Genomic DNA, 25957 nt, shown 5'->3' with positions numbered 1-25957 from the left:
TTCCAAGGCCCCCAGCTCCAAAAACTCTCCTGAGATATATTGCAGAGATATTCACGTAGCAAAACTATAAACGGGCAGTGCCTAAGACTTATCAAGTCTATAGTTTATAAAGTACATTCCCATTTCAAAATGGTACCACATATGAGATACTATCCTGGCACGTTAGGTTAAACCAATAGAATGAGAAAAAGGGTAGAAAGGAGGACTGAAGTAGTTACCTCAGCAATACAATATTCTAGTATAAACTAGATGATGATCTAGCATTAACTATATAATACAATATAGTCAGCCTTTTGACCACCTCAGTTTTCAACTTCCATTTGCTTCTTCTCACACAGTTTGCAGATAAATACTAGAATGATTAGAGTAATGAAAATGTTTACTGATCCAGGTTTATCTGCAACTAAACCAAACCAAAACAAACCTTCTCATCATTTTTTTGTCTGTTTAAAATGAAAGATGCTGTGCACCATGGGCTCTGATGCCAACTATTTGCTTATGGTCTCTCATAAGAAGCCATCCTATCCCATTTCTCTGATTTAGAATTGACCCAAAGCCAGCTTCATCAAAGATAAATATGTTCACATCACAACTTACAGTCTGCAAAAATCACTAATAAGTTCATTTTATTTTGGGGCTGTTAAAGCTTACCTGAAACTGCAGCATTTCTAGACGTTTGTCAGTGAATTCAAAGAGAGCCAAAGTAGTCTTCATCATATAAAGCGAATTTACCATGAAGGTGGCCATATCAGCTGTGCCCAAATTACTAGCAGACATAGTACACATCTGTAACAAAGGATCTAGCACACAAGACAGAACCTGAAGTAGCAAACACACACAAAAAAGAGTGAAGGGAAAGAGGAAATCATGTCACACGAGGCTTCTAAGCTCATTCTGTCTCTATCACATATTTATTCCCGAATGCAGAATAAAGAGATATGGGAGTTTCCAACTGTGAAAGCAGTTTTCTACTGGATTTGTCAGCAGGTGATCAGCTACCATAGTGATGCGAAAAGGATAAAAACCTGAGAACAGATTCCAACCTAGCAGGCGGAAGAGTAACCCAGATTAGATAATTGGTAATTGTGCAATCTTGAGGGTGTATTTACTTAATGGAGTAGTAATTGGATAACAGAATTTAGACACTGCGTTAAGAGGAGCACTCCACACTGTACTGTAATTATCCACTTTGTTAGTCACACTCTTCTTCACATTGCAAACTCGGGTTTGGAAGAAAGCTCCAAAATGGGACCAGATCAAAAAAGATTAATGTTTCACCCGTCTTTTGTGTACCAAGACTAACTCACACATACTTTTTTTTTTCCCCTCCTCTTCAGAGCAGTCAAATGTTCTTTTACCTGCACAAAGTCAGCTTGACGGGCATCCAGTGGAACAACAGATGAGTCGTGAGACGCCAGAACCTCCCGCAGCAAGTTAAGCGTCTGATTTAGTGCAGAACTTGGGCCAAGATCGGGAGGTGGGAGTTCAACCTGAAGAACAAGATTATCTGTTTGTGGGGTGTTTTAAATCTCATTTACAGCAAATGTCATCCAGTCTGGTATCACAAATGCAAGCAGCTAATAACAAAATTCCATATAGCCACACAGAGAAAAATAATTTGATGCTGGAGAAATCTAGCACATTTCAGAAAATAATTGCTTTCAACTTTCAGCATAACTATTCCATTCAGAGACAAACAAGCAAAACTGAATTTCCCCTTTCATTCAGACTACATCTGTTTTATAATCCAGAAATATACAAACACTACCAGTTTTGGTAATAAAAACAAACAAATAAACCAACCAAATCCTACATTTGCTAGATTAGGTGCCGAAGAACAGCCACGTTGTTGTCACAATCAAGTTCACTTTGAGCAGGACCTCCTGAAACACGTCAGAATCCAGTGCGGGCAGAGCTCTGGGATATTAAGGACACACTGCAACACCTGAATGATGGCACCTTGACAAGCCTGCACAGCCCAAATCACGCTGAGTATGAGAGCTGCAGTCACAGATGCAACAGTCTTCATCCCTGGCAAGTCTGTACCTAAAATTCCCAGTATACAAATGAACTGTGCACAAGCTAACTTAGGTACACCCACATAAACTGCAGTGATACTGCAGAACTGGAGTGCAGGCCTACCTCAAAGATGAAAAGTCGGAATTGCAGGTGTTCAAAAACCAGAGAGAATAAAAGTTTGCAAATCTTGTAGAAAAAACACACTTTCCGAGTTAAATTATGAAAAGTTGGAGCACTGAAATGAACCGAAATTCCACACTGTATTTAACATGGGTTCACATACCTTAACAGAAATACCCACCAAATGTTTCATCAAATGTTTACATAACATAAAACCTAGCACATCTCTTCTTCCCAATCCACATTCTTCAGGCTCCACATCAAACACAGTTGCATCTTCTTGTCTTCAATGCTGCCTCAAACCGCCTGCTGCCTCCAGACCCTCACCACAACCCGGGCTGCTGGCCACCCTTCCTCCTTCCCCTGGCTCCTGCCTACTCAGGGGGAAACACAGAATTGGCTGGATCATGTGGGAGTAAGGAGACCCCCAGCAACATGGAATAAGTGAACACTTCAAGGCATAACCTCTTTCTAGAAGGATGTACGGGAAACTAAATTTGAGCTGCCCTGGGAATGGCCTCTGTGTCTCACTCAAGGTGTTTGGGTGGAGCAGAGCAAGGCAGTGTCCACCGCTGCAATGCTCTTCAGGACCCAGCTCAACCAGAAAAGATGGCAGCTTTGGATGGACACCCAAGCCACAGGCAGCATGTTCTCTACCTTGCCAAATGACAATTACTGATCAATAGCATAACAATGTCTATGTCTGTGTCTTCAAGGAATGAAAAAATACCAAAGGGGCAGAGGCTGATGGCCAAAGAAACAAAGAAGGAGAGCACAACAGGCATTTTCAGAGTGGAGCATTGCAGAGCCTTCTGGAAGTGAATGTGCACCTAATCAACGTGCCACCAGAGAAAGAAGAAACAACTCTCTCTCTCTGGCCGAGCTTTCACACTTTGCCTGTTTTGAAACATTGGAGATACTACACATGTCCCCACACTGTCACCAAGGCAAAACAAAACCTTTTTTGCAACCTTCTTAATATAAAGTTTTCTTCTAGTTTCACTTTCCAAGAGATAGTATACTGAATTTGAGGAAGTAACAAAAATTGAAATCTAATAGGTTCAGAAGCCTAAGCAGTCTTGGAAGCATAAAACACATATTCTAGCAATGAAGTAATTCAGTAAGAGGCACTTATACAGTGCTGATGAGCAGTAAAGTTTACTGAAATTTACAGCACTGAGTGACTTTCTTCTTGTTTTTTCTTGTCACTATTAGGGGTATTGATTGTGCTCCGAACACACTGTTCTCAGACCTGAACTGGACCGTGTTCAGGGATATTTTGGCATTAATTTGAGACTAGAGTTTGATGGGGTTTTCACTTCCAACATACACATAAATCATGGCAATGAAAATTTCAGGCTTCTATGCACAGAATTTTTGTCTCCTGAAGTAGCTGATGGTCAGAAGCTTCTAAATTAGCTTCATCTTTCATTTAATGTGTTCTTTTAAAGCCCACCGTCTTCTAGATGGGAGCAAGGAAGAAGAAAACACAGCAAGGAAAAAAGATTTAGACCGTTAGATTCTCTTGGGGTTAGTTTAAAATTCCTGACTACTGCAAGAAGGGCAGAATTATCACTAAGTGGAAGGAAAATTAAAGCAGTGTTATAATCATTTTCCAAATTCTAACTTTTTGCACATGAATGTAGACTGTTTTTTTTTTTTCAGAATTAAAAAGGAAAATTTAAAACCAGACATATCTAGTTTATAGAGGAACCTACTGACTTCAATTTGTGCGAGCTAAATTGCCATCCTAATAAAAAAAATTACATCTGAATGTTTTACATGCACTAGAAGATTATTATAATCAATCCTATTTCCAGAAAAATAGATTTGATATGCATGCTTAATGCTACTTTTGAAGTACCTGCTTCATATGCAAGCCAGAGAGGAGTTAACTAAAAAATTGGAAGTTCTGTGGCAGCTAGTTCAACAGCATCAAAACATACCCTAACACAATATTAAGTATCTAATTAGTTACAACGAGCAGTTCAGTCATACAGAAACAAGGCCATCGGGCTGTTCAACCTTTCAAAGGAAAAAAGACGAAATTCCCATTTTTTAAAACCCAATACAGAAAACTGAAACGAATTATCCTGAAATTACAATTGACACTAGAAGTTGTACATAAGATTCAGTATAAAAGGTTGCATCTGCATTTAGAAGTTCTGCATACCAATCAGTAGGGAATAATTACTAAGCCAGTAATCTTCCTCTGCATATACAATCCAGAGAGGGCTTCCCTGTCTATCAGAGTGAGTAACTCAAAGGATATTTTGAAGGATTTAACAAATAGCAAAGGAAAATACAGGAAAAAGAAAGGAGACTATCAACAATCCATAAGACAGTGCATCTGTGTTTTTTCCCTTTCTCATTTACAAAGAAGGTAAATAGGGAAAAAAATATAGGCAGAATTTTTCTTCCTATTAAATACAGTTAAGTCTATTAAAGACTGGAGCAGATACTAAGGAGAGTAGCTCTGTTAGAAGCTCATATATGCACCTGGAAATACTGAAAATACTGCATAGCCAAGCAATAAAAAATTATATACTATCCTACTTGAACATTAGAAAGCCAACAGTACAGAAAGACATGGGCATACTAGAGTGAGTTGAGCAAAGGGCCGGTGAATGGCATTTTAAACCCTCAAAACAAATCGGCTTTGCAATGAGTCTGTTACTGAGCTTCACGACAAGTTTCAAGGAGCATCAGAGCCAAAGGGACTCCCTTGTGTATTCCCTTTCTTTCATAACAATGGACTTACTTTCAGGCGAGTGTGCTGAATATTTTTGTTACATTGATTTCATGTGGTAAAGAATTACCTGAGTCTGAATGAGAACACCATAAAAAGGGTTTCTCAGACTGAAGAGAGAACTGCTGACTGCTTGATTTTCAGATTACAACCAGGATGCTTGAGATTTTCTGATGTAATGAAAAAAAATGTTCAGAGGAAAGTGCTTCTGAGCAAGCCAGTAAGTACTGTGAAGTAACCAGGGATTTCCCTGTATCATTTACACTGATAGTTTGACAAGCAAGAGGAAGAATCCTGATCTAAGACTGCCTTTAAGTTTCCATACAACTTCGTGCTTGTGACACTCCTTATGTAATATGGAACTATTTTCAAAAATAGATGTGAAGAGAAAGCTATTTGCTTATTCTAGAAAGAAGAGTCTGAAGTCTCAGTTTCCCATTGTGCTTCAGAAATTAAATCCCAAGTAGTCTGAAGGTAATGCTCAACTCAGCATCATCAACAACCTAGGGAATTAAATTGTGGTGATGAGGACATCAAACTACTTTCCTGTCATTCCTCTGTATCCAAAGGAAGGGATCTTGAGGAGTTAGAATATTTAATGAAACCTGCTTTGTCTAAAAAAAGTTTCCCACTAGCTATACTTAAAGATTTGCTTAAACACTGTTCCGGTCTACCAACTACTAGATAGACTGTAGATACTAAGAAAAAATACCACAGCAAGAGACAGTAACACAGCAGGGTTTCCAGACAGTTCTCCCCACACTATAGCACAAGAGAATTTGCACAGAGACCTGTCAAGTTACATGTTCACTGGTAATTATGACTAAGTCTTCTGGAATTTTGTAGCTACAAACAGCAATTTAGAAAGTACTTCTCTTTAAATGAAATACAAATTGTAGAACTGATTTCCATCCAGATTTTCTTGTGTATGATTTTCAGATTATCAGTAACAAGCGGTGATACTGAGGGAATACTGACATTAAAATGGTGTAACTCACACAGGCTACATTAATCACTTTCTAACGATCTAAACAAAAGAGGTACTTAAGTCTATAGAAATAAGAATATTTTTATTTAAGAACACCCTATTTGTATTTTTATCTATTTCTAAAGTTATTTAAATCACCATAAGAATCATACCTTAATCAAAGTAATGGGCAGCTGATATTCTTTGAAACAGGGTTATTGCCTTAAGATCAATGCCTTAAGATGCAAAATGTAAGTGGAAATAAGGAACTCAGATTTCCATACTGTCCAAGTGAAAAGTAATTTACTAATTTTACAACTGAGCATTCTCTTTGTGCACAATAGGAGTAGCAAGAGTCTTTGCAATCACGTATGTAAGCACAAAGGGTCTGTTTAGCAGCGCTTTAATCTTCTCTGAAAATATAAAAAAAAAAATCCTGAAAGCAGTTGCAGTGCACACATAGTTAGCAAAAATCTAGTAAGAAGGTTTGGATATGAAGAGAATCCTACTAATACATATACACAGTTTTAGTCTGAACACACATGAATAAAAAGGATCATAAAAAGCAACCTTGAGATTCTTCAAAATGTAAAAGCATTGTGACTTTCAATACTAAATTAATGAAGACATACAAGAAGGCATAAAAGGTGGTTATCTGTTAACACACAATAAACTAAATAACAGGAGAATTAAATTTATTATAAAATAGGGTCTTTATCTCATGGAAACTAATGTTTCTCTGAGTGTAATTCAGCCTATTAATTTTGTATTTTTTGTGAAGTAAAACTAATTTCAGTCATGAGGAGATAAGACATCATTCTATCAATTCCATAGTCCGCTCATAGAGGGAAATAATTTAAGATGCTTCAAAGGACTCTCTAAAACTCTCAGTCAGAAGAACTACACATCAGTACAGATTGCTTCTCACCCATAGAGTTACTTCGTTGTTAACTCCTGAAGCACAGAGACTAATAAATAATGGTGAATGCCTTTGTTACTCATATATCTAATCCTCTTTCAAGTTTCTTTAAGCTTTTGACCTCAATTATACCTTGAGTAAAGACCTTCATAGGGCACATATGCAATGTAAAATTGCCAGTGTTTCAGATCAAATTTATAAAATGTGTTTATGAGAAAGAGTAATACTATAATGTTTTCGCATTACATGGTATCCTCGGGATGCCATTCATTATTCTTAATAAAGTGCCATTGAAGGCAGCAGTGTGACCACTGCCTTCATTCAGCATCAGTAAAACCAAATTTGACTCCTCTATAAAACAATAGCAGCATCTAGAGCCAGTTACATCCAGGCTGAGGGCTGAGGGAAGGGGAAGTAAGAGGGCAAAGAGGATTGCACAACCTTCCCATAGTGACCATGCAAAGAACACATACTATGAACCGGAGGATCACAACCCCTTCGTAATTCCTCCTCCTGAATTCTACTGGTCTCCAAACTGAAAATAGCATCTCACTCAGAACAAAAGTACGAAGATTTTTAGCTATGTGAGCAGAAAAATCATGTTGAATCCTGTTTGAGTACAGATCTAAGACCCAGCAGGATAAATACAACACAGCTAAATACAACAGAGCTGAATACAGAGCCTTCAGTTCCAAGCCAAGAAAATTTCCTTCCTTAAACACTACTTTGTTTGCATATTCTAAGTAAAGAGCAGTCATATATTTTTGCTATGGTCCATATTGATTTCTCTTCATAGAACGAAGAAGTACACAAATATTTTCTTTCAGCTTAAGTATTAGGAAATAAAATGTTCTGAAGAATTCATATACAGTTAGCCAACGTTCACAGCAAGCTGTAAGCTCTCTCTTTCTTTCTGGTAAACATAGTGTCCCCGTCCATTCTTTAACTGATCCTTGAAGAAGCATTAGTAGCAGAGGAATTACTATTCTAATGACACTGCATTCAAATGGAAAAAACCCAAGAAAACAATGTACTACGTGGATTTCAATAGTATGGACTGTGAGTGGTAGCAACTAGGAGTAATTCCATGAAAGAATGAAATCACTGAAAGGAGCCACTGGGATATACAGAGGGGAAGAAGAGGAGGAACAACTGTTCCTTTGACAAAGTCATTTCTCAGCCCTTGCAAAAAGACAGGCAATTGGGACCAGACGCAAGCTGTCCAGAATGAGAAAACTACTTTGAGACCACAGAACAACATTGACCAAACTCAGAAAATCCCACTGGATGGTTGGAGAACTACAAAGCTTTGCACAAAGAATAGTTTCTGCAAATCAACGTATTTTTTGCATTTTTCTTTAGAAATATATTTCTAAAACTCCACTGTTTGCAAAACACTTTCAAACTTTAACTGTAAAAACAACAGTAATGTGAGGGCTTTGCTGAACTCTGACGTTGTGCAATAACTAGGAACAAAAAAGGCATTTCTTGTCATCACAGACTGGGATGCTGCACAAAGATCCATTCCCTAGGAAACAAAAAGGGATGTGTAGGCTAACAAACTGACTTTGCTTAGATTTTAGAAAGGTGAGATTAAATGGGCAGATCTACCAACAGCAACATGACAGGAATACAGCAGGAACAAATTAAGAAGAAGTGTATTAGCTACTTAAGTTCACTGACATGCATTTCAAAATGACCATCAGGAAAGGAAAATATACCAGGAAAGTGATGCTGGCTCAGGTACAGTTGTTTGGTTTAACAAATGCATATTCTGCTTTCCATGGCAGTAATGTTCACGTGGTAAAACTATATTTATGAAAGGCAGAAAAGCCCAAATTTTTGTTTTACTTAGCTTACCATCTTGGGATATACTTCACTACTCCAAGAAAGGAATTATGCACAGGAGTAAAAGAGTATTGATCTGATGATACATTAATACAAGTTAGTTCTCACAATCAGTTGACTTTGCTGTATTGCACTTAGGGAAATTTCCTTTTTTTTTTTGCTTCTCATATATTTTAAAAACATGTAAACCAGTCTGTAAACAAATTCTGTTAACAACAGTATTTTAGCCATATTTTCACAAAAATAAAACTATTAAAAGAATTAAAACATAAACAGGAAGTTTTTAATGTAGTTCCATATCTAAAATATAAAAACTACAAAACTTCAGTTTTAGGAAAAGCTGACATATGAAATAGCTATTCATCTAATAACCTTCCTAGACAAAAGGAAAATGAAAGTGTGTTTTGAAACATGAAAGCTATATGATTTTGAAACGAACCTTATCCATTAGTTTACTTGCATGAAGACTCAGGCTATTAAAGAATATCTTCTTGCTCAACAAATGCATTTCTTCAATGGTTGTCAACAGTGTTGCTGCACTGTTTCCAACAATGCCACTGAAAACAAAATTAAGATTAATTAAATAATCTAAAGGGAGGGGGAACATAGCAGGGTCAGATAGTCAGCATTTCAAATAAAACTTTTTTCAAAGTCAGAAATTTACAACAAATAATTGCAGGGAACAGTTCTCCACATTACCTGAGATTACTCATAAAATGACTTTGAGAATAAGCATTATCAACTAAGTCATTGAGCAGATAGTAAGTACAGCCTATCTAAAATTTTGCATAAACTTTCTAGTAAAATTCTAAAATGTATTGGATTTTTGTTCTGCATTCTCTAAATCTACTCTATTATAGAAAACATTACATAAATAAAATGGCAGCTCGTGGCCTGGATGGGTGTACTCTTCGATGGATAAAGAACTGGCTGGAAGGAAGAAAAGTCAAAGTTCTAGAGATAATTTCATTCTAACATTTTCTCAAAGGGAACTTGATTTCGTAATTTTAAATGTTTTATGTAGGTTTTTTGTGTACCATTTGTAGCTACACAGAACAATAAAAGAAACCGTTTCTGTGGTAAACTGATAATATATTCCAAAGCAGATTTGATAATAATTGAGGAATGACAACAGACAAATGCACATTTCTCCTTGACTCAATAGTACGGAGCAAAAACTATGCTTCCCTTTTTACTATTTTAATCTTTATATACACAATTTAGAAAAAAAGATATCTTTAATGCAGTTTGTAATTTTGCATACCTGATTGTATGGTGGTAGAACTTGAGAAGATTAGAAATCTTGTACAGCAAAACTGCTCCTGGCTCAGCAACAATCACCTGCTCAATTCTAACCTGCAGAATACAGAAATATAAGCATCCTTCAGGTCATATATTTCAAAAGCCAAGCTCTATGATTTTATATGCCACATATGTCTGGTTTTTGAAAAATAAATTTAACTAGAAATACATTTTAAAAAGACAATGTCCAGTTAACTACAACATTCTGCTTGAAGCAAAGTCTTTCTTGGCCACCAAGCCTCTGGGTAGAAAACAAGCAGACGTATGTATTAAAAAAGAAAATAAAAAAAAATCCCTTTTTCCCCCATAGATTTTTTGTTGCAATTTGTTGAGAACTTCAGAATAATGAGATAATTTAATACCAGCACATACTCAATTCTCCCCAGCATTGACCAGCAAGAACAGTTGCAAAGCTGCGAAATCCCTGAACTACAACAGTTGATCATTAGCACCACGCAGCAACTCAGAACATCCAAAGTATTAGGTATTTTACCCAAAGGACAAAATTTCACCTGGATTAGTCTCCCCTTCCCTTAAATGACAGATTATATACCTCCTGTGGGTATTTAATTAGATATATTTATAACTAACAACCAGCTATGTTGACTGTTTATCTCAACCTGGAGACACTGGCTACACAGACCAAACGAGTGCTGTGTGTCTTTACACTTGGACAGTTGATGTCTTGACTCCATGGTACACACAGTCTCACTCCACTCCCGAAAGGTTGCCCCAGGGTCAATCTTTGGGTGCTCACAAAGCAGTGCCAGTGACTTATCACTGCACTGTTCTCCCACATGCCCATGTGTGCGACAGGGCTTTGCACAAATCCCCAGCCACCACCAGCTCTCCCAAGGGATTTGTCTGCTCTTCCATGGAGCACCATGTGCAGCAGCACCTTCTCGTCAGAGCCAGCTGCAGGGAGGTTTAACTAAAGTTATGCTTCCTCCATCCTCTCCCTTTGCATCTAAGTCAGAGACCAAAACACAAAGAATAATTTTGGACTCTTATTTGCAAAGCTCAATGCGCAAGTTAATGCCAACACTCAGGTGAACTTCTCTTTTCAGTGCATATGTATAGAGAGGTATACATACAAATACCTATCTACGATGTTGCATAAAAGGTCATTTGGTCAGGGATACTGAGTACACTCTAGGTGTACAGTAAAACAGAATAAGAAAGGAGGGGGAAAAAATGAAAATCAAAGCACTGACAAAAAAAAAATGGACTGACTGAAAATAAAATAATTAAGAAACAGAAAGACAAAATAGGCAGAAGGAGGGAAAAAAAAAGGCCCAGAAGATTTTAGTGTTAGGAAACAAAAATGAGAAGCGAACACTAGGACACTAGGACAAAAGAAACATTAAAAAAAGGCAAAGCAGGAAAAGCAGGAAAGGAAGCATTGATGCTTCCCATACAGAAGTCTTCACTGCACAGGAGAACCAAAATTTGCAAGGGACTAAACCCAACCTCTTCAGGGAAGGTCTGGACCTACACCTCCTACCATTTCCTAATCCTGTGTGTCCTGTAGTCACTTGCCCATAAAGACTATCTGAAGTTTAAGTAAGGGATCAAAACCATTTTGTTAGCTTTGACCTCATCTTAAGTGCTATGGAAAAGATAAGGACCCTAATTTAAATGTTTTAGGGTCCTCCTACAACCATCTGAAATGAGAGATCTATGGTAAGATCTACCACTAGTGAGTACTCAGGATTCACTTGGATGCCTAAAACTCAAACCAACCATCAGTAAGAAATGTGGACAATTTATACTGTATTTAAACATAATCCCTCTTCAAAAGTAAAAAACTGCATTATATTGTACATTCACACGGAAAGGTATAAACCAGTAAGAAAATTCTACATAATAGTGTAAGTACTTAAAGGTGCTTATGGAAATTCTATGACTTGGCTTTTATCAGGCTATTTTATACTTCAGCATCAACTCAAATTGACAGGTTTGCAAACATCATCAGAAATCCACTAGAAAAGCAGTATACTGTGGTGCCATACAACTACAACAGCGTTCTGCCTGAACTTAATGCAGTTATTTTTCTTATTGTGGATCATCTTCAGAGAGAACAATGTATTGTAGAAAAGACTCCTCCAAACTGAGTCTATTTTTGTTGTTACTCTCAACATGACAGCTTGCAATTATCTAACTGCATTGTATGAAGGCTTTTCTGCTTGGGGGTTTTGGTGTGGTTTTGTTTTTTTTTCCCTTGCCGCCTTTTTTTTTTTGCTATGGAAGATTTCCCCAGGGAAAACAAGAAGCATATTTTACATTGGGAAGGCTGGACTGGCAGTGAATTAACATAAGTTACATGCTATTAAAATAGAGAATCAATGGGAAGTCTTTAATTGTTCTTTTTTTTTCTTTTTCATTTTTATTAGTACAGCAACTAACTACCAACAATATTTCGGGGATGTTTCTACAGACAGCAGAAATGTGTAAGTGTAAAGACTTTGGCAATCAAAATGGAAGGCATTCTGTACCAAACTGTACAAATCACAAGCACTCAAAACAAGACCAAAAATCCCTCTGACTTAAAGGTTTGATTCTATCCCTAATTAGATTGTTGGAATGCACAAAACCACTCAACTCAAACATCACCATTTAACAGATGTAAAGCACGTGAGAAGAACACAGAAGGCTCGGAAAAGATCTTCTAAAAAAACTGTGATCATAGCTTGTTTGTCTAATATGCCAGGTCTTTTTTAACAGGTCAAAAACTAAAGGCTGTGAAGGATGATAACAATTATATGGCAACAGGGACAAACTCAAACACAGGAGGTTCCCTCTGAACACCAGAAAACACCTTTTTATTGTGACAGTGACTGAGCACTGGCATAAGTTGCCCAGAGAGGCTGTGGAGTCTCCATCCTTGGAGACAGTTAAAAGCCGCCTGGACAGGGACCTGAGCAACCGGCTCTAGGTACCCCTGCTTGAGCAGGGGGTTTGGACCAAATGACCTTCAGAAGACCCTGCCAACCTCAACCCTTTTGTGATTTTGCAATATTGTAAATGCCACTTCCTTGATTTTAATCTCTCTGCAGACCTCCTCTCTTTCTTATCAGGAACTTATGTGTAGTATTCTGAACCTACCTGTTAATATCTGAGACTAAGTATGGCAACTTGGACATGACACAGTTGTTATAGCTACAGCACCCGAAAGTAAGTTTATTGTAATAGTATTCACTACACTAGATTTTACGTTAAAAACACGTGGATTTATACACTGCACAGTCAGATAATTATTGGTATCAGCTTGATTACATCATTTTTTTATTTTGTACTCATGTGAATACATGAGACAGTCAACCATTTCATGGATCATTATTTATGATTTCTACCAAGTGGGTTCCCTAAACTGACTGAGGGTGCAGCTTGGGAAACACAAACAAACAAACAAAAAAAACCACCCAATTGTGGAGGGATGCAACAGAAATACAGCAAATCAGGATATCATCAAGATGTTAAGTAGGAAACAATTTTTCATGGTCTATTTCATTCAATACAAGAGCTGGAGCTGCTAAACAAAACAGAACCAAAAGGAGCTGGCTTTCCACACAGCATACAGTTAAACCACTCACTTCCCTCCTGCAGGATATGAGGATATGCTGTGAATACCAACAATCTATACCAGTTTGACATATTCATCTAAGAAAAGAAAAATCTGTCGAGGTCTCCTAAATACAAAGAGGGTAGCTATGGCTCAGTAAGCCCTTAGTATGTCTGAAAACAGACAAGGAAACTATTCTACAGAAGTATCATGACACAACTGCACCACCTGTGCACTCTTCCCTAAACACATGTCAATGGTCATTATGAAAAACAGGTTAGTTAAATGAATTTTTCATATGACCCACTACAGCTGTTCCTATGTCCTTATCCCAAAACTAAATTTTTGTATGAAAGTACTCCTGACCTTTAGGGAAAATGAAACAAAATTAAGATATACATTTAGTAACTCAGTAACTCTCACTATACAACTATTTAAACCAGGTACCTATGAACGAAGCAATCCCTAATTTTGCAGGGTTTTACCATTCTCAAAGTTAAGAATCTAACTCTGAACCAAGTGTGATGAAAATACATTGGAGAGATGAGAACATAGGTTCTGGAAAAACATGACAGAACAGTTTTCGTATTTAGAATGCTATGGAAAACAAAATACTTCACCTTCAGAGGCCTGCAGACACCTTCTGTGATATGCCCAACTACTTCTTGAATATTTTCTTCCACACCTACAGGTAATGCAAACACACATTTAGATTATAAAAATGTAATTCTCTTTTCTTCACACTATAAAACAAATAAACAAATGTAGGAGCTACTCCTCCATAAAAGGCATTATGAACTGCATGTTCTTTTCTCCACAAGACTAGTTTACACCTCCACTGAACTTCCAATTTAGCCATTAAGAAACAGCAGCACTACAAAACAGAGTCCTGGAGAGTCATTACCTTGTGCTGTGCAATTGCTTGCTAGCACAATGTAGCGCCTGGGGATTTGGGGGAGAAGGAGCAAGGGGAAGAAAAAATGATCTAGCAAGAAACTGTCACACTAAGGCTCAATATTAGCACTTTGTGAAACTAAACACCAAAAAAAGCCCAATGAGATGTTCAAGGAGCAACAGTACATGCCATTTCAAAAGGCCTGAACTGTAAATACACGTGTCTGTCAGCGGTCGGTACTGATGTGCTCTCAGCATTGTTACAAATTAAATCACATATGTACCTTCACACTGCCGTGTGCTGCAGCATTAGCAAACGCTTCCTCCCCAGCAGCAACTGAAACTCATCTTTCACAGAACTATATACAAAAGAGAATATTCCCCTGTCTTATCATGGAACACAAATGAATTGTTGCATGGCAACCAGTACTGTCATGAATCAATCAAACTGAAAGCAACAGATCTTCAAGCTCTCACTTCAGTAACAACTCAGAATAGATTTATGGAGACAGCAATACTTTAATTCTAATTTAAAACTTGTCAACAGGAGTTCATCTTCAGATGGGACCCATGCAATGAACAGTAAACAAACTGACTCTGACATGTGATAGAGAACAGGTGACCTGAAGCTATATATTGCAGATCTGATTTCAGACTTAAAGAGATTCCTCCGAGAGTCAAAACTACAAAAGATCAGAGATCTGTGCCAATGCCTCTTTACACCAAGATATTTGAAACGCCACCTAAGCAGCAACAATGAAATTCAGTGTGGTAGCTGTAAGAATTTCAGCATACTAAATTGGTAAGTAATAAAAATATGTTTATATATTTGAGTATTGATATCAAGGAAGAAAACAAGATTACAAACCACAAGATGTATGGTCTGTTATGTAATGGCTAGCTCCCAGATACACCCTAACAATTTACACATTTTTTTAGCAGGAACAGTCACGCTTTTACTGTTCATCAGTATAACAAGAACCTAGCACATATTTCCCATAGTATATGCAGACCAGATTGACTTAACAACAAGTTCTTTGGTATGAAAGTTTTAGCTCCAAAAATATTCAAGTTCCAATAGCAAAGGACACAGACTCACAAACTCAACATGCTGCTTGCTTGTGCCTTCGCATGTATTTTCATGTCCAATTAGAATAATCTAGATTCAGCAAACAGTAAAAAGAAATCTCCGAGCACAATGGGTTATGCAACTGTTGCAAGTATTAGTACATCACACTGACATAAAAGAATAATGGAATAAACAATTCTTAGAGACCCAAAATCACTTTTAGGAAACAGTTCATTACTGAAGACACTCTTCTGGCTGCCTGCTACACCACGTATCATGTTTCTCTGTGCATCCTTCTGTAAGGGAGAGATCTTTCTTGGACTTCATTTGGTTTCTGCGCTCCAGCTGGGTTCCTGTAACTTCATGAAGAATGGGTTTCTATTGCTTCTCTTAAACAGAATGCCTGCAATTCTCTCTTGCTTTCAAGTGCAAGATGTCTGTAAGACTGGAAGGCTCCTGTTAGCAGAACACCTCAGCTCCAGTGAAGAGAACCAGGTGCTTTATGCTTGGCCAGCACAAAGTAAAATAGCTGAATGCTGAACGCATTTTCAGTGCTTAAAATTTCAGTAACATTTTTTGGTCACATTAATTTTTAACAGTTAACATTTGCAAGCTTAAAATTTTATAAGTTTTTAAAACTTATTCTTAAATACTTGATTATAGGCAACAGAGTTTGTTCTCTTCAAAGGCTTTTTTTCTTTTTTTTCTTTTTTTTTTTTTTTTTTTATTTAGAAGAGAAGCGAAGTTTTTCTGTAGCTGTAATTTAGCACATTCTCCATAGCCTGGAATGTATAGAGAGCTTACAGGAGAATCTGAACAGAAATCTGAACTCGGAACAGACACCTGAATTAAAACAATACAAAAAATTCTACCTGCAAAAAGCTACTCAAGTTGAAATTAAAGCTAAAAAATTTGACTGACCTATTGTCCAGAAAGATCCATCTCAGCTAACTTTAGACCCCCAGTTAGGTGTCTTATCTATCCTAGTTGCTTGGGCTCCCTCTATGGGGAGCAGGAAAAAACCCACTAAACAGTTGTGAATAAAGTCTCCAGAAATGCCTACATTAGATCTAACTTTTGCTGGGAAGATTGCTCTTTGGAGATGCAGATTTTGATTGTTACCTATAACTGGAAATAATCAAGATGCCTGCTTTTTAAATGGCTGAGTGAAAGTCAGTCAATCTCTGCTGTAGCCTGTGCAACCAGACACCTGAAGACTGTACAACAGTACATGGAATTCAACTTGAACCTCTCGGTACCACAGACACTGTACTCACCGATTAGCTGGTATCAACTCAGGACTTGCATTTATATAAAGTATATCATCTCGAGGTACTTCATAATGCTGCACTTCCCATAAATGGTACTTGTTAAACCTAAGTGGTATCCCAATAAGTACTGTTTTGTCTTACAGATCTCATTGCATTAACAATCCTTGTCATCAAAAAAACTGCCAAAGATGCAGAGGAATAGTTAATGGACAGCCTTGTGCAGGCTTGTTGCTCCCAGCATGAAGCTAAGAATCCCTCTTTACATTTCTTGAAAACTGCACAAACGTGATGGCAAACCCATTCCTGGAGAGCTTAGGAAAACATATTTTTGCTTCAGATAGAAATATTGAATTCCTTGTTTATACTACTCTCTTGGGAAAAATATTTTGGCCTGGTGATCTTTTTTGATTTTTTTTCCTCAAACCATTTACATTCTCTGTAGTCTCAAACAGTTTGATCTATGGCTGAAATGCTCTAAATATATTTAAATATGCAGTCATAGCATCTCAGTCTGACCTCCTGCCAGAAGGCCAAGGGATCTAATAGTTAAATAAAGCACCTCACGAAGAGGTGGGAAGATTTCAGACCAGAATGCAGGCCTGGGCAGCAGCAGCACAATCAACAGCAGAACCAGAAGCAGTAACATCCTCCATGTGGCCAGCTTTTCCTGAAGGATGCTCCAATTACAGCTGAAGCATCAGTCTTCTACAGAGAACTGCCATGTCTTTTTCTCTACCACACAAGCTTCATGAGTCCTGCTTTCCTGTTGCCCTGAGATACTGTCAGTAAATAATACTAAATTCACTTCTATAGTATACTGCGGCTGTACTTAAAAGAACAACATTCTTTCAGTTTGATTTACAACAGTTCCTAAACAACCTTCTTTCTCATATACCATTAATTACGAAAGCAAACTAATACTTCCAACGGTAAGGAAAAATAATGTATATTACCTTTAAATCCCACAGCGGAACTCAGTTAAAATGTACAGCCTGAAGAGCTCACCAGATACAGATCAAGTGTCAGTTCTTATACCAAGTTTGTTACAATTGAGTACACATGCTTATTTATTAAACAAGCTGAAGCTATGGAGGCAAATTACACTTCAGCTTCCACAGGACAAAGGTCTTGCGAGTGTAGGTTCAATGTACTTAAAAGAGAGCAAAGCGGCTAAAGAATTATGTGTGACAATCTGTGGTTCTGTTAATGAAGGAAAGCTTTGGTATTAAAAAGCTTCACGTGCCCATAAGCAGCCTACTTTGACCTCCATAAACCTATAGTGATACAACATGACAGAAGAAAATTCCATTTTACTTCTAGCATAGAAGGAAGAGAATTATAGGAAGAACGAATTATATTTTTTAAAGTTTACTAAACAAATGAATAAGCATAACAGGAATCCCCAACACAACTTTATGACAATGTTTTCAGACAGGTGTGTATTCATATACATTAGGAACAATTTTTGAACTCTCAACTGCAGTCTAAAATGTTCCTTTGTAAATTTAGTGTGAATCTACTATAAGCACAGTAAAATGAATAGTGGATTTTGAAATATTCTTCTTCATTACGGGCTTTCTTCTGGCAAAGTGCAACCACCAGCTATTCCGAAGCTCTTTCCAGGAAAATCTATGCTCAGACTCTCAAAACTGAAGCCCAGCCTAAGAAATTAATCACGCTTTCTGGTTTATCACAGACTTACTTTCTATCACTTCCCAATTTAAGTTTTAAAATTTACTACCTTGAATAGTTACAAGCTTTAACATGGCTTCCAGGTGTTCTTTTTCAGAAGCTGTAGCTTGATGCAGCCAGGCCAGCATGTCTCCTACATACCTAAAGACAGACAGAAAATTCTGTGTAAATCAGCAGTTTATGGTGTCAGGCATTCAAAGTGCCAACAGGCAAAAGGAGGATTATTTCATACACATTCTCGCTAGTACTGTACCTCAGAGGATCGTGTGAGTGCATTTCAATAGGGCGGGGGGTACCTCCCAGACCTCCTCTGGTAAGAGCATCTATAAAGCCTCGGACTACAGCACTCCTCCTAGCTGTTCCAAATTCATCCAAAGTGTACCTGTTATAGGAACACGAAAATGGGTAAAACAAAACGGTTTACCTAGTTACCATTTATTTATTACTTCACATTTACAGCTAATACGAGTAACCAACTTTTATAGTCCTAGAAATCTTTCATCAGTTCTTTCACTATGAAGCATTCAAAACCTTGTGATTTTCTTGACTCCTCTACACAGAAACTAAAGGTAACTTTTCCTTGACCCTCCCATTCTCTCACCCAAAAAAGAGAGAATGAGGGAGAGAGAGAGAGGGGAAGGGAGGGACGGAGGGAGGAAAACCAGTTTTTTCGTTTTTGTACATACAAGCGTGTATTGACAGGTCTAGGGCTCCTGTTCACATGTGGGCCGGTTGACTGCCAGAAGCAGCCCAGGGTGCATCATTTCACAGGGCTTGCTGGCAGCAGAGGAGGTACCAAGAACACACACATCTGCGGGGCAGGTCACCCTCCCGGCCGGGCTCATGCACGACAGCAAGGGAAGAATGGGAAAGGAACACTGCTAACACTCCTCTTACATCTCCTCGGAAACAGGATTTTTGCAAGCCACAGAACACATCTGTTTTATTGAAAAACTGGATTTAAGCTTTTCAAAGAAAACATAAACTACAAAAAAGAAAGAAAACAAAACAAATCAAGACATTTATTTTTCCGATATAACTGAAGAAATGCCAAAAAGTAAACACGGCGTCATGGTGTCACTTACTGGTGACACCCAACAGCTGAATAGAGATAAAAATAATAATAATAAAAAGCATGTTACTCACTGACTGAAGTTAAATGAGTACTGCATTCACAATTAAAACATACGTGGAGAACAGAATACAAAAGAGAAAAATATACTGTTTCAAATATATTCCAAGTTGAGTTCAATTAGATTTCTACTATGTTACAAAAAGTTCAAAGGATCCTTCTGGTTTGCTCTTTTCTATCTACATTACTATTTGAGAGAGGAGGAAGAAAGCACACTGAAGAATCCTAACATTTCTGTTTAAATCTTTTTCTTTATACACTGTACTTGTTAACTCAGAGATTAAATATCTGCAGCTAAAATAAAGACTAATGAAAAAACTCTTTAAAAAAATTACTGTTCACAAAAATTATGCATTTAAAAGTTGGAGAAATCTGGGATCTGATGACCACCTACAGTCCAGCAGAGCAGCATTGCACTGAAAAATCTCAAGAGTTTGTAGAAACCAGCCAAGATTTCTCCCCCTCCAATAAACAGCTATAGAATGGATCATTAAAAACAGCAGCAAAACAGATCTTGTGATCTTGTTATTAGTTTAGAAAATGGAATTTAATAATGATAATTTTGTTTTAAAAATAAAACTACTAGTTTTCCTTTTGCTCTCAGTAAAATAGAGTGCAACTATGACAAAATCCTGCATCTTTAAAGTGCAGTAATAACTATTATTTACACTAAAAACACACTATTTACGAGTATGTTATTACACGTACTCACGTTAGGGGAAGAAAATAGCATTTGGATTCTTTTCAACCCAGCTTCAATTTTTAAAAACCCAATAAAGATCACTGAGGGGAGAGGAATGAGGTGGAGAAAAAGCTTTGAAAATCTGAGTGGAGGATGGAAGAGGAGCATTACTTTGAGCTATGAGCTCCTTCTACTTTCTACAAAACAGTTTTCACTTTTTCTGTTAGAACCAGGCAGTGAAAACCAAACTGAAATGTTTATTTCAGATCCCTATTGACTGCAGTTCCCAAAAGTCCACTCATGGTACAATCTTTCTGCCACCTCAAGTTAACAAGACATAAGTCAATATAAGAAAACGAAGATGCGTAGGTTTTTTTCTAAACTCCTGCCCTCCTCCATCTTACCCACTTTCAGCTGATCACAGTCTTTATCAGATGCAACGGCACTGATTTGGAGAAGTGTTTAGTTCACATGGTAGTGCTTCTATGCGTAAATCCAACAACAATTTAAAATTACTTTCTCCTTTGATGTAATTTTTACATTTTGAACTCAGCAGTTTGTTATGTACTAAAGGTCAACCAAAATTTTTGGAAGGGAATAAACTAATTTTTAAGGTTTAAAAAGTCAAGCATCAGTACTGCAATTTTATCCATGCTACTGTAGCAAGCGTGATAATCTATGATCAGAGACACATGGCTGCATCTTCTACAGTAATGTTTACTTTTGCCTTTTTGGCAGAAGAAAAGCCCTACCTATCAAGCTCTACCTTTGGTAATGCTAGTACTGCTGTTTATGAGAGAGATGTCAGAAGAAAAATAAAGTCTCTTGCAGATTACTTTTAAACTGGTCAGCTGTGGGTTTATACAGAAGATGGATGTTTTTTCTATAAATGTTAATGAAGTAATACAATGGTTTCATGACATTAGAAAGTAACATAATTTAACAAAATATTTATTGCAGAAAATATAAACTGTATCTATAAAGAATGCTACAAAATGCTGTGAACACAGTTGTGGCTGATCCCCCGCTGCTGTAAAAGAGAGCCTGGAGAAGAGAGCGAGAGCGCGGAATGCAGCCCTCAGCTGCGGCCCCAGGTCCTGCAGGGCACGACATGCAATGGCTGGGGGGCGCGAGTGACACCATCTCTCCCTCAAATTAACCGCCAGAACTGACTGAGCATGTTGATGTGCATGCTCTCTCTCAAACTGACAGAGTTTTTAAGGCCCACTTGCACTATGCATCTTCCCTGTGAACTGCTCCACGGAGACTGACAGTGTCACAGACCCCAACCTTTGCACATTCAATGCTCTGAAAGACAAGGCTGGCCTTCAGAAGGCTGCCTAGTACTCTGCTGTCCTGGATGGCTGTGGCTAAAAATAATTTGCAGCAGCTGTGAAATGTGATGAATGCATATTTCAATAAAGCCTAAAAAGCAAAGAAGTTGAAATACAACTTCTTCAGGTATGGCCACTCCAATAAAACCAGTTCTTACAGTGCCACCTCGTGGTCAAGTTGTCTTTACCTTTTCATTTATGTTAAGCAGTCCCTTCAACAAATTCAGAACAAGAACTAAACAGTAGTATATTTTATATAAGTACCTCTGCACTTTAGATCTGTAGCACAAAGCCCCAGCAAGTACATCGTATTTCATGGGGTGCAATGTGGTAAGGTGTTATATGGGAAAATGTACTAAAATGTGTCATTTAAATTCCCAAAGTAAAAAACTGATAAAGGCTAAATTAGCTTTTACTAAGTGTTCCTGAGAGTAAGAATGTCTTTCATTATGAGTTGTACAATAATCTACTAAAAACAATTGCATGCTTTGAACAGCATTTTTTTCTTCAGAAAAAAACATCCAAGAGCAGCAGAAATCCACAAGCCATTTATATTAAAATAAAAACAGCCTGACATTTTACTTAAATTACAAATCAGTAAGTTGGAAAAAGTCCAGTTACATTTACTGTACCACAATTCTGTCAAAAATACTTCCGAAAATTAAAGAAGTTGAATTATGTTTGGGCTGCTGTTTTGTTTTTGTTTGTGTTTTTTTGTTTGTGTTTGTTGTTAAATCTGATGCAAGACTAAATTGCCATCGTCATTGGCACTGTAATTCATGCCCATCTTTTCATCTTGTGGGCTGGAAATACTCATTTCTGTCCAAGATAATCACGAATATTCACTTACTTATACAGGACAGGTCTATCTTGTAAGGCTTCCATGGCTTGAGCAAGAACTGGAGAAATGTCACATGATTCTTGTGTCAAAGTCCTGCATTCATCTATAAAATATCAACACAGATAAAAGTGCATTGTTTACACTGTAATGCCTTTTGTAACAAGCTGTCAAACAAGAAAATTAGTCAAAAACTCAAATGTTTTTGATTTTGAATTGAAGCCTTCAGAATATGCTATCTGTCCTAGCTCATGTTACTGTGATTAACTACCCCCATGAGCAGTAATTCGCTGTAAAATGGATGCCCATCACAAATCCCAACAATAAAAAAAAAGAAAGCTTATTATTTGGTTGCACCCACATGTTAAATCATCCAACCATCAGAATTCTATCAGGCTCCTTTATAATTATTTATCACATTTCAGGTAAACAACTAAGAAAAAAGTGGGCAAGTATTTAAGCAAGCTGTGGGTTTGTTCTGGGTGGGGTTTTTTTTGGTTGTTTTGCTTTGTAACTTTAATCACATTAACTATATAATCTTGTATATTCCATGCAAGGATGTGGAAATCATATAAACTAAATCAAACAGTAGCATAAAAATAATGAATTTTCACTAGGTGAAACCACAACCATTATTTGAAGCTTCTGCATCCACTGAAGAACAGGTAATGAATATAAAAATCACATTGCAGCAGCATTTTTTCCACAGATCTTCCTGTCAGTGTCTTAGGAGAAGAGAGAAGTAATACAAAAGCATCTACATTTTACACTATCAAGATGTTACATAGAACACTGACACTTGGATCCAGAGAACACATGTGAAAAAATAATCACCTACTATCATTCAAAAGAGCACAACGATAAAATAAGGCGCTTTTATTTTCTTTTTAAAGGTAATAAGCCACTCCTCAAAAAAAACCAGTTCTTAATACCAAATTGTCAAAACCGAGAACCCTGTGACCTGAAAGAAAATGAAATGCAATACAGTTAACGATTTGTTTAGACTATCAAACTGTACTTCTCCCTGAAAAAACATCTGAAAATACAAATTAATAATACAGTTTTAAAAACAGAGATAAGATAGGCCCAAAAAAGGAGAGAATCTCCACTTAACTATTTGGTTCACAAAAGTTGAGCTCTTAGATAAGCCTTTAACAAAAAAGGAAATTCAAAGCCTTGATAATGAATTTTAGAAAGGGTTTTTGCTGAGTTTAATTCACACTAAGGAATTAAAGGAATCATCATAATAATATTCATAAACATAAAAACATTCTTAGTCCTACTTTGAGTCCATCTGTAAAGTCGTTCGTAAGATGTCTCTTGCAGTAAAGCCATCTGTTCCATAATTTCCAAGCTGCAAGAGAAAACGATTTTAGGTAGTACTAGCAAAGGCACGTACAAATTAAATAAATCATACCATTATTAAAATTATGAAAATGTAGAAATATGTTAGTCTTCTTTGTTTTTATGTGAAATACTCTGTGTAGTCATATGAAGTAAAGAATGAGACCCTGCTGTAACTTCTGCTTTTAACAAGTAAATGGTTATCTTGCACTCATTTACGTATCACTCACCCTGCCCTTTGCTGATTTGTCCGCAGGAGGATCTTGACATCATCGTGAATTTGCTTTACTCTTCCCAAAGCCTTGAAAAAGTCCTAAACCAATTAAAAATCAATAAATAAAAAAATAAAAGCAGAGTTTAAAAGCAGTAACTTCTCATTCACATCTCTAGCACTGTATACTCCCCATTTCAATTCCATATTTATGTTTCTTGAAGGTCTGTGTTCCAAGGACTGCTTTTAAAATACAACATCCCCTCCACCAATTCTCACCTTTCGTTACATCTTAAGAGCCTTAAGATTTTTTTCTTTACCATTGCATCATGCCCTTCTTTCACAAAAAATAATTAATAGCAGCAAAGATGTGTTTTTAACCTGTCTTTTACATGGCATGTGTGTGCTTTACATTAGCAGTTAACACGTTGGGGAAATCGTAAAGACATTACTACGCATTGCATCATCTCCCTATTAACATCAGCAACTATAAATAGCAAAATGAAACATTATGAAGTACAATGATTACAGGTTGATATATTTTGTTTTCATATAATGGGGTAACAATAGACTATTTCAGGGTTTTCCAGACAACCCTTCCCCGCTAAGAAACTCCACGGCAGCAATGAAAGAATTTAAAAAAAAAAAAAAAAAAAAAAAGAAAAAAAGAAAAAAAAAAAGAAAGATGTGGACATATGGCCAAACAGTTTATTTTGATACTGTTTTGGAGAGCAAAGGGAAATCCACAAACATTTTCAGACACCTGCCTTACTAAGAAGTCACCTTTCAAATGTCATGGAGGAGACCAGCAAATTCAGATTTAAGTGTCTGTAACTCGAACAGTTTGCCTCAGGAAAACAGTTTCATTCTGGTTCTAATCGCTTAAAAATATGCATATTCTAAGTGAAGTAGGACACTGATTTAACCTACTGCCTTGCATCAACTGTGTTGAAGATCCCGCTTATACAAACCCAAATCACTCCTCCTTCAGGAAAAAACAGCATTAAAAAATTGCCAAAACAGAAGCCTGACTAAAAACTGTTTTCAGCACTTTGGTTGATTCTGTCAGAGGGCACAAGCGCACACATGATTTTACTGAATTCTGCCATCTCAGTAGCACAACTACGATTGTATCTCAGTTACTTTTGCGCTTTCTTTAAACAGATCAAAGTATCAAACGGACTAATCCTTGTTCTGCCATGAACCAAGCGCTGAATAAATGGCACAGTATTGCTGTCATTGTTTCCTGCAATGTGTGCTTTTTAGAAACCTGAATGTTCTTTTGCAGTAAGAGTTGGTACAAAAGCAAACAGCAATTACTCAAGTGCACAATCATTTAACACATTCCATTTATGCCTTCATTAGCACTATTTATGGTTATCTGTTCCATGTCTTTAATAAAGGTTTCACTGCAAACAGGATGCCTGTGGAAATGAGATAGTATGTCTCAGCAGGTAGTCCATATTTAATTGAAGGTTTCCATGCAACTACCACAATAAAAATCTATGAAGTGTACTCAATTCTCTCATTATTCAGTTTGCTTTTACTGCAGAACAATGTGCTGTCTTAGTCAAACCATAAACATATTCAAAAAATTGTTTTGGAAGGTGGCTAGAAGTGAATAAGTACCTAATATTGTCATCAACCAAATAATAATCAGGGAAAGTCTCATATTGTTTCAAGTTACTGAATATCGATATACAGGTATTTGCAAAACGCACACACACACATACGCAAGGGTAATATTATATATTACTGAAGTGCTGCAAATTTCTCCTTTGCTTTATTTGACTGTGATGAAGCTTTAAAACATCTTCACTGAAAATTCAGGCTTCACGAAGGTCTTTTTGAAGTGTAGAACCACATGACAGCTCATTTGCCCCTTAAACTCATTGCACAAGGCAGAATTTAATGTTGATTTTCTTTGTTACTTGAATCTTTCATCACACACTTCAAACTCATCAGAAATTCACCATTCTGCTAAATGGTACCTTCCTCCATAAA

At 37.0% G+C, this 25957-nt stretch overlaps 1 protein-coding gene across 1 annotated transcript in view; it reads right to left on the bottom strand.

Moving 5' to 3' along the window:
* Nucleotides 1-25957, bottom strand: part of COG6 (component of oligomeric golgi complex 6) — a 54589-nt gene that overhangs the window by 11527 nt on the left and 17105 nt on the right. Inside the window, exons 6-15 of the mRNA XM_065862761.2 lie at nt 23973-24055; nt 23682-23752; nt 22411-22504; nt 18666-18794; nt 18462-18553; nt 14107-14171; nt 9887-9978; nt 9062-9179; nt 1359-1490; nt 652-819 (exon numbers count right to left, since the gene is read on the bottom strand). Coding sequence (XP_065718833.1) covers nt 652-819; nt 1359-1490; nt 9062-9179; nt 9887-9978; nt 14107-14171; nt 18462-18553; nt 18666-18794; nt 22411-22504; nt 23682-23752; nt 23973-24055 — 1044 coding nt within the window. The remainder of the gene's footprint in view (nt 1-651; nt 820-1358; nt 1491-9061; nt 9180-9886; nt 9979-14106; nt 14172-18461; nt 18554-18665; nt 18795-22410; nt 22505-23681; nt 23753-23972; nt 24056-25957) is intronic.

This window comes from Patagioenas fasciata, chromosome 1, assembly GCF_037038585.1.
Source record: "Patagioenas fasciata isolate bPatFas1 chromosome 1, bPatFas1.hap1, whole genome shotgun sequence".
Classification (NCBI taxonomy): Eukaryota; Metazoa; Chordata; class Aves; order Columbiformes; family Columbidae; genus Patagioenas; species Patagioenas fasciata.
This window is presented reverse-complemented; position numbering and strand designations above follow the sequence as displayed.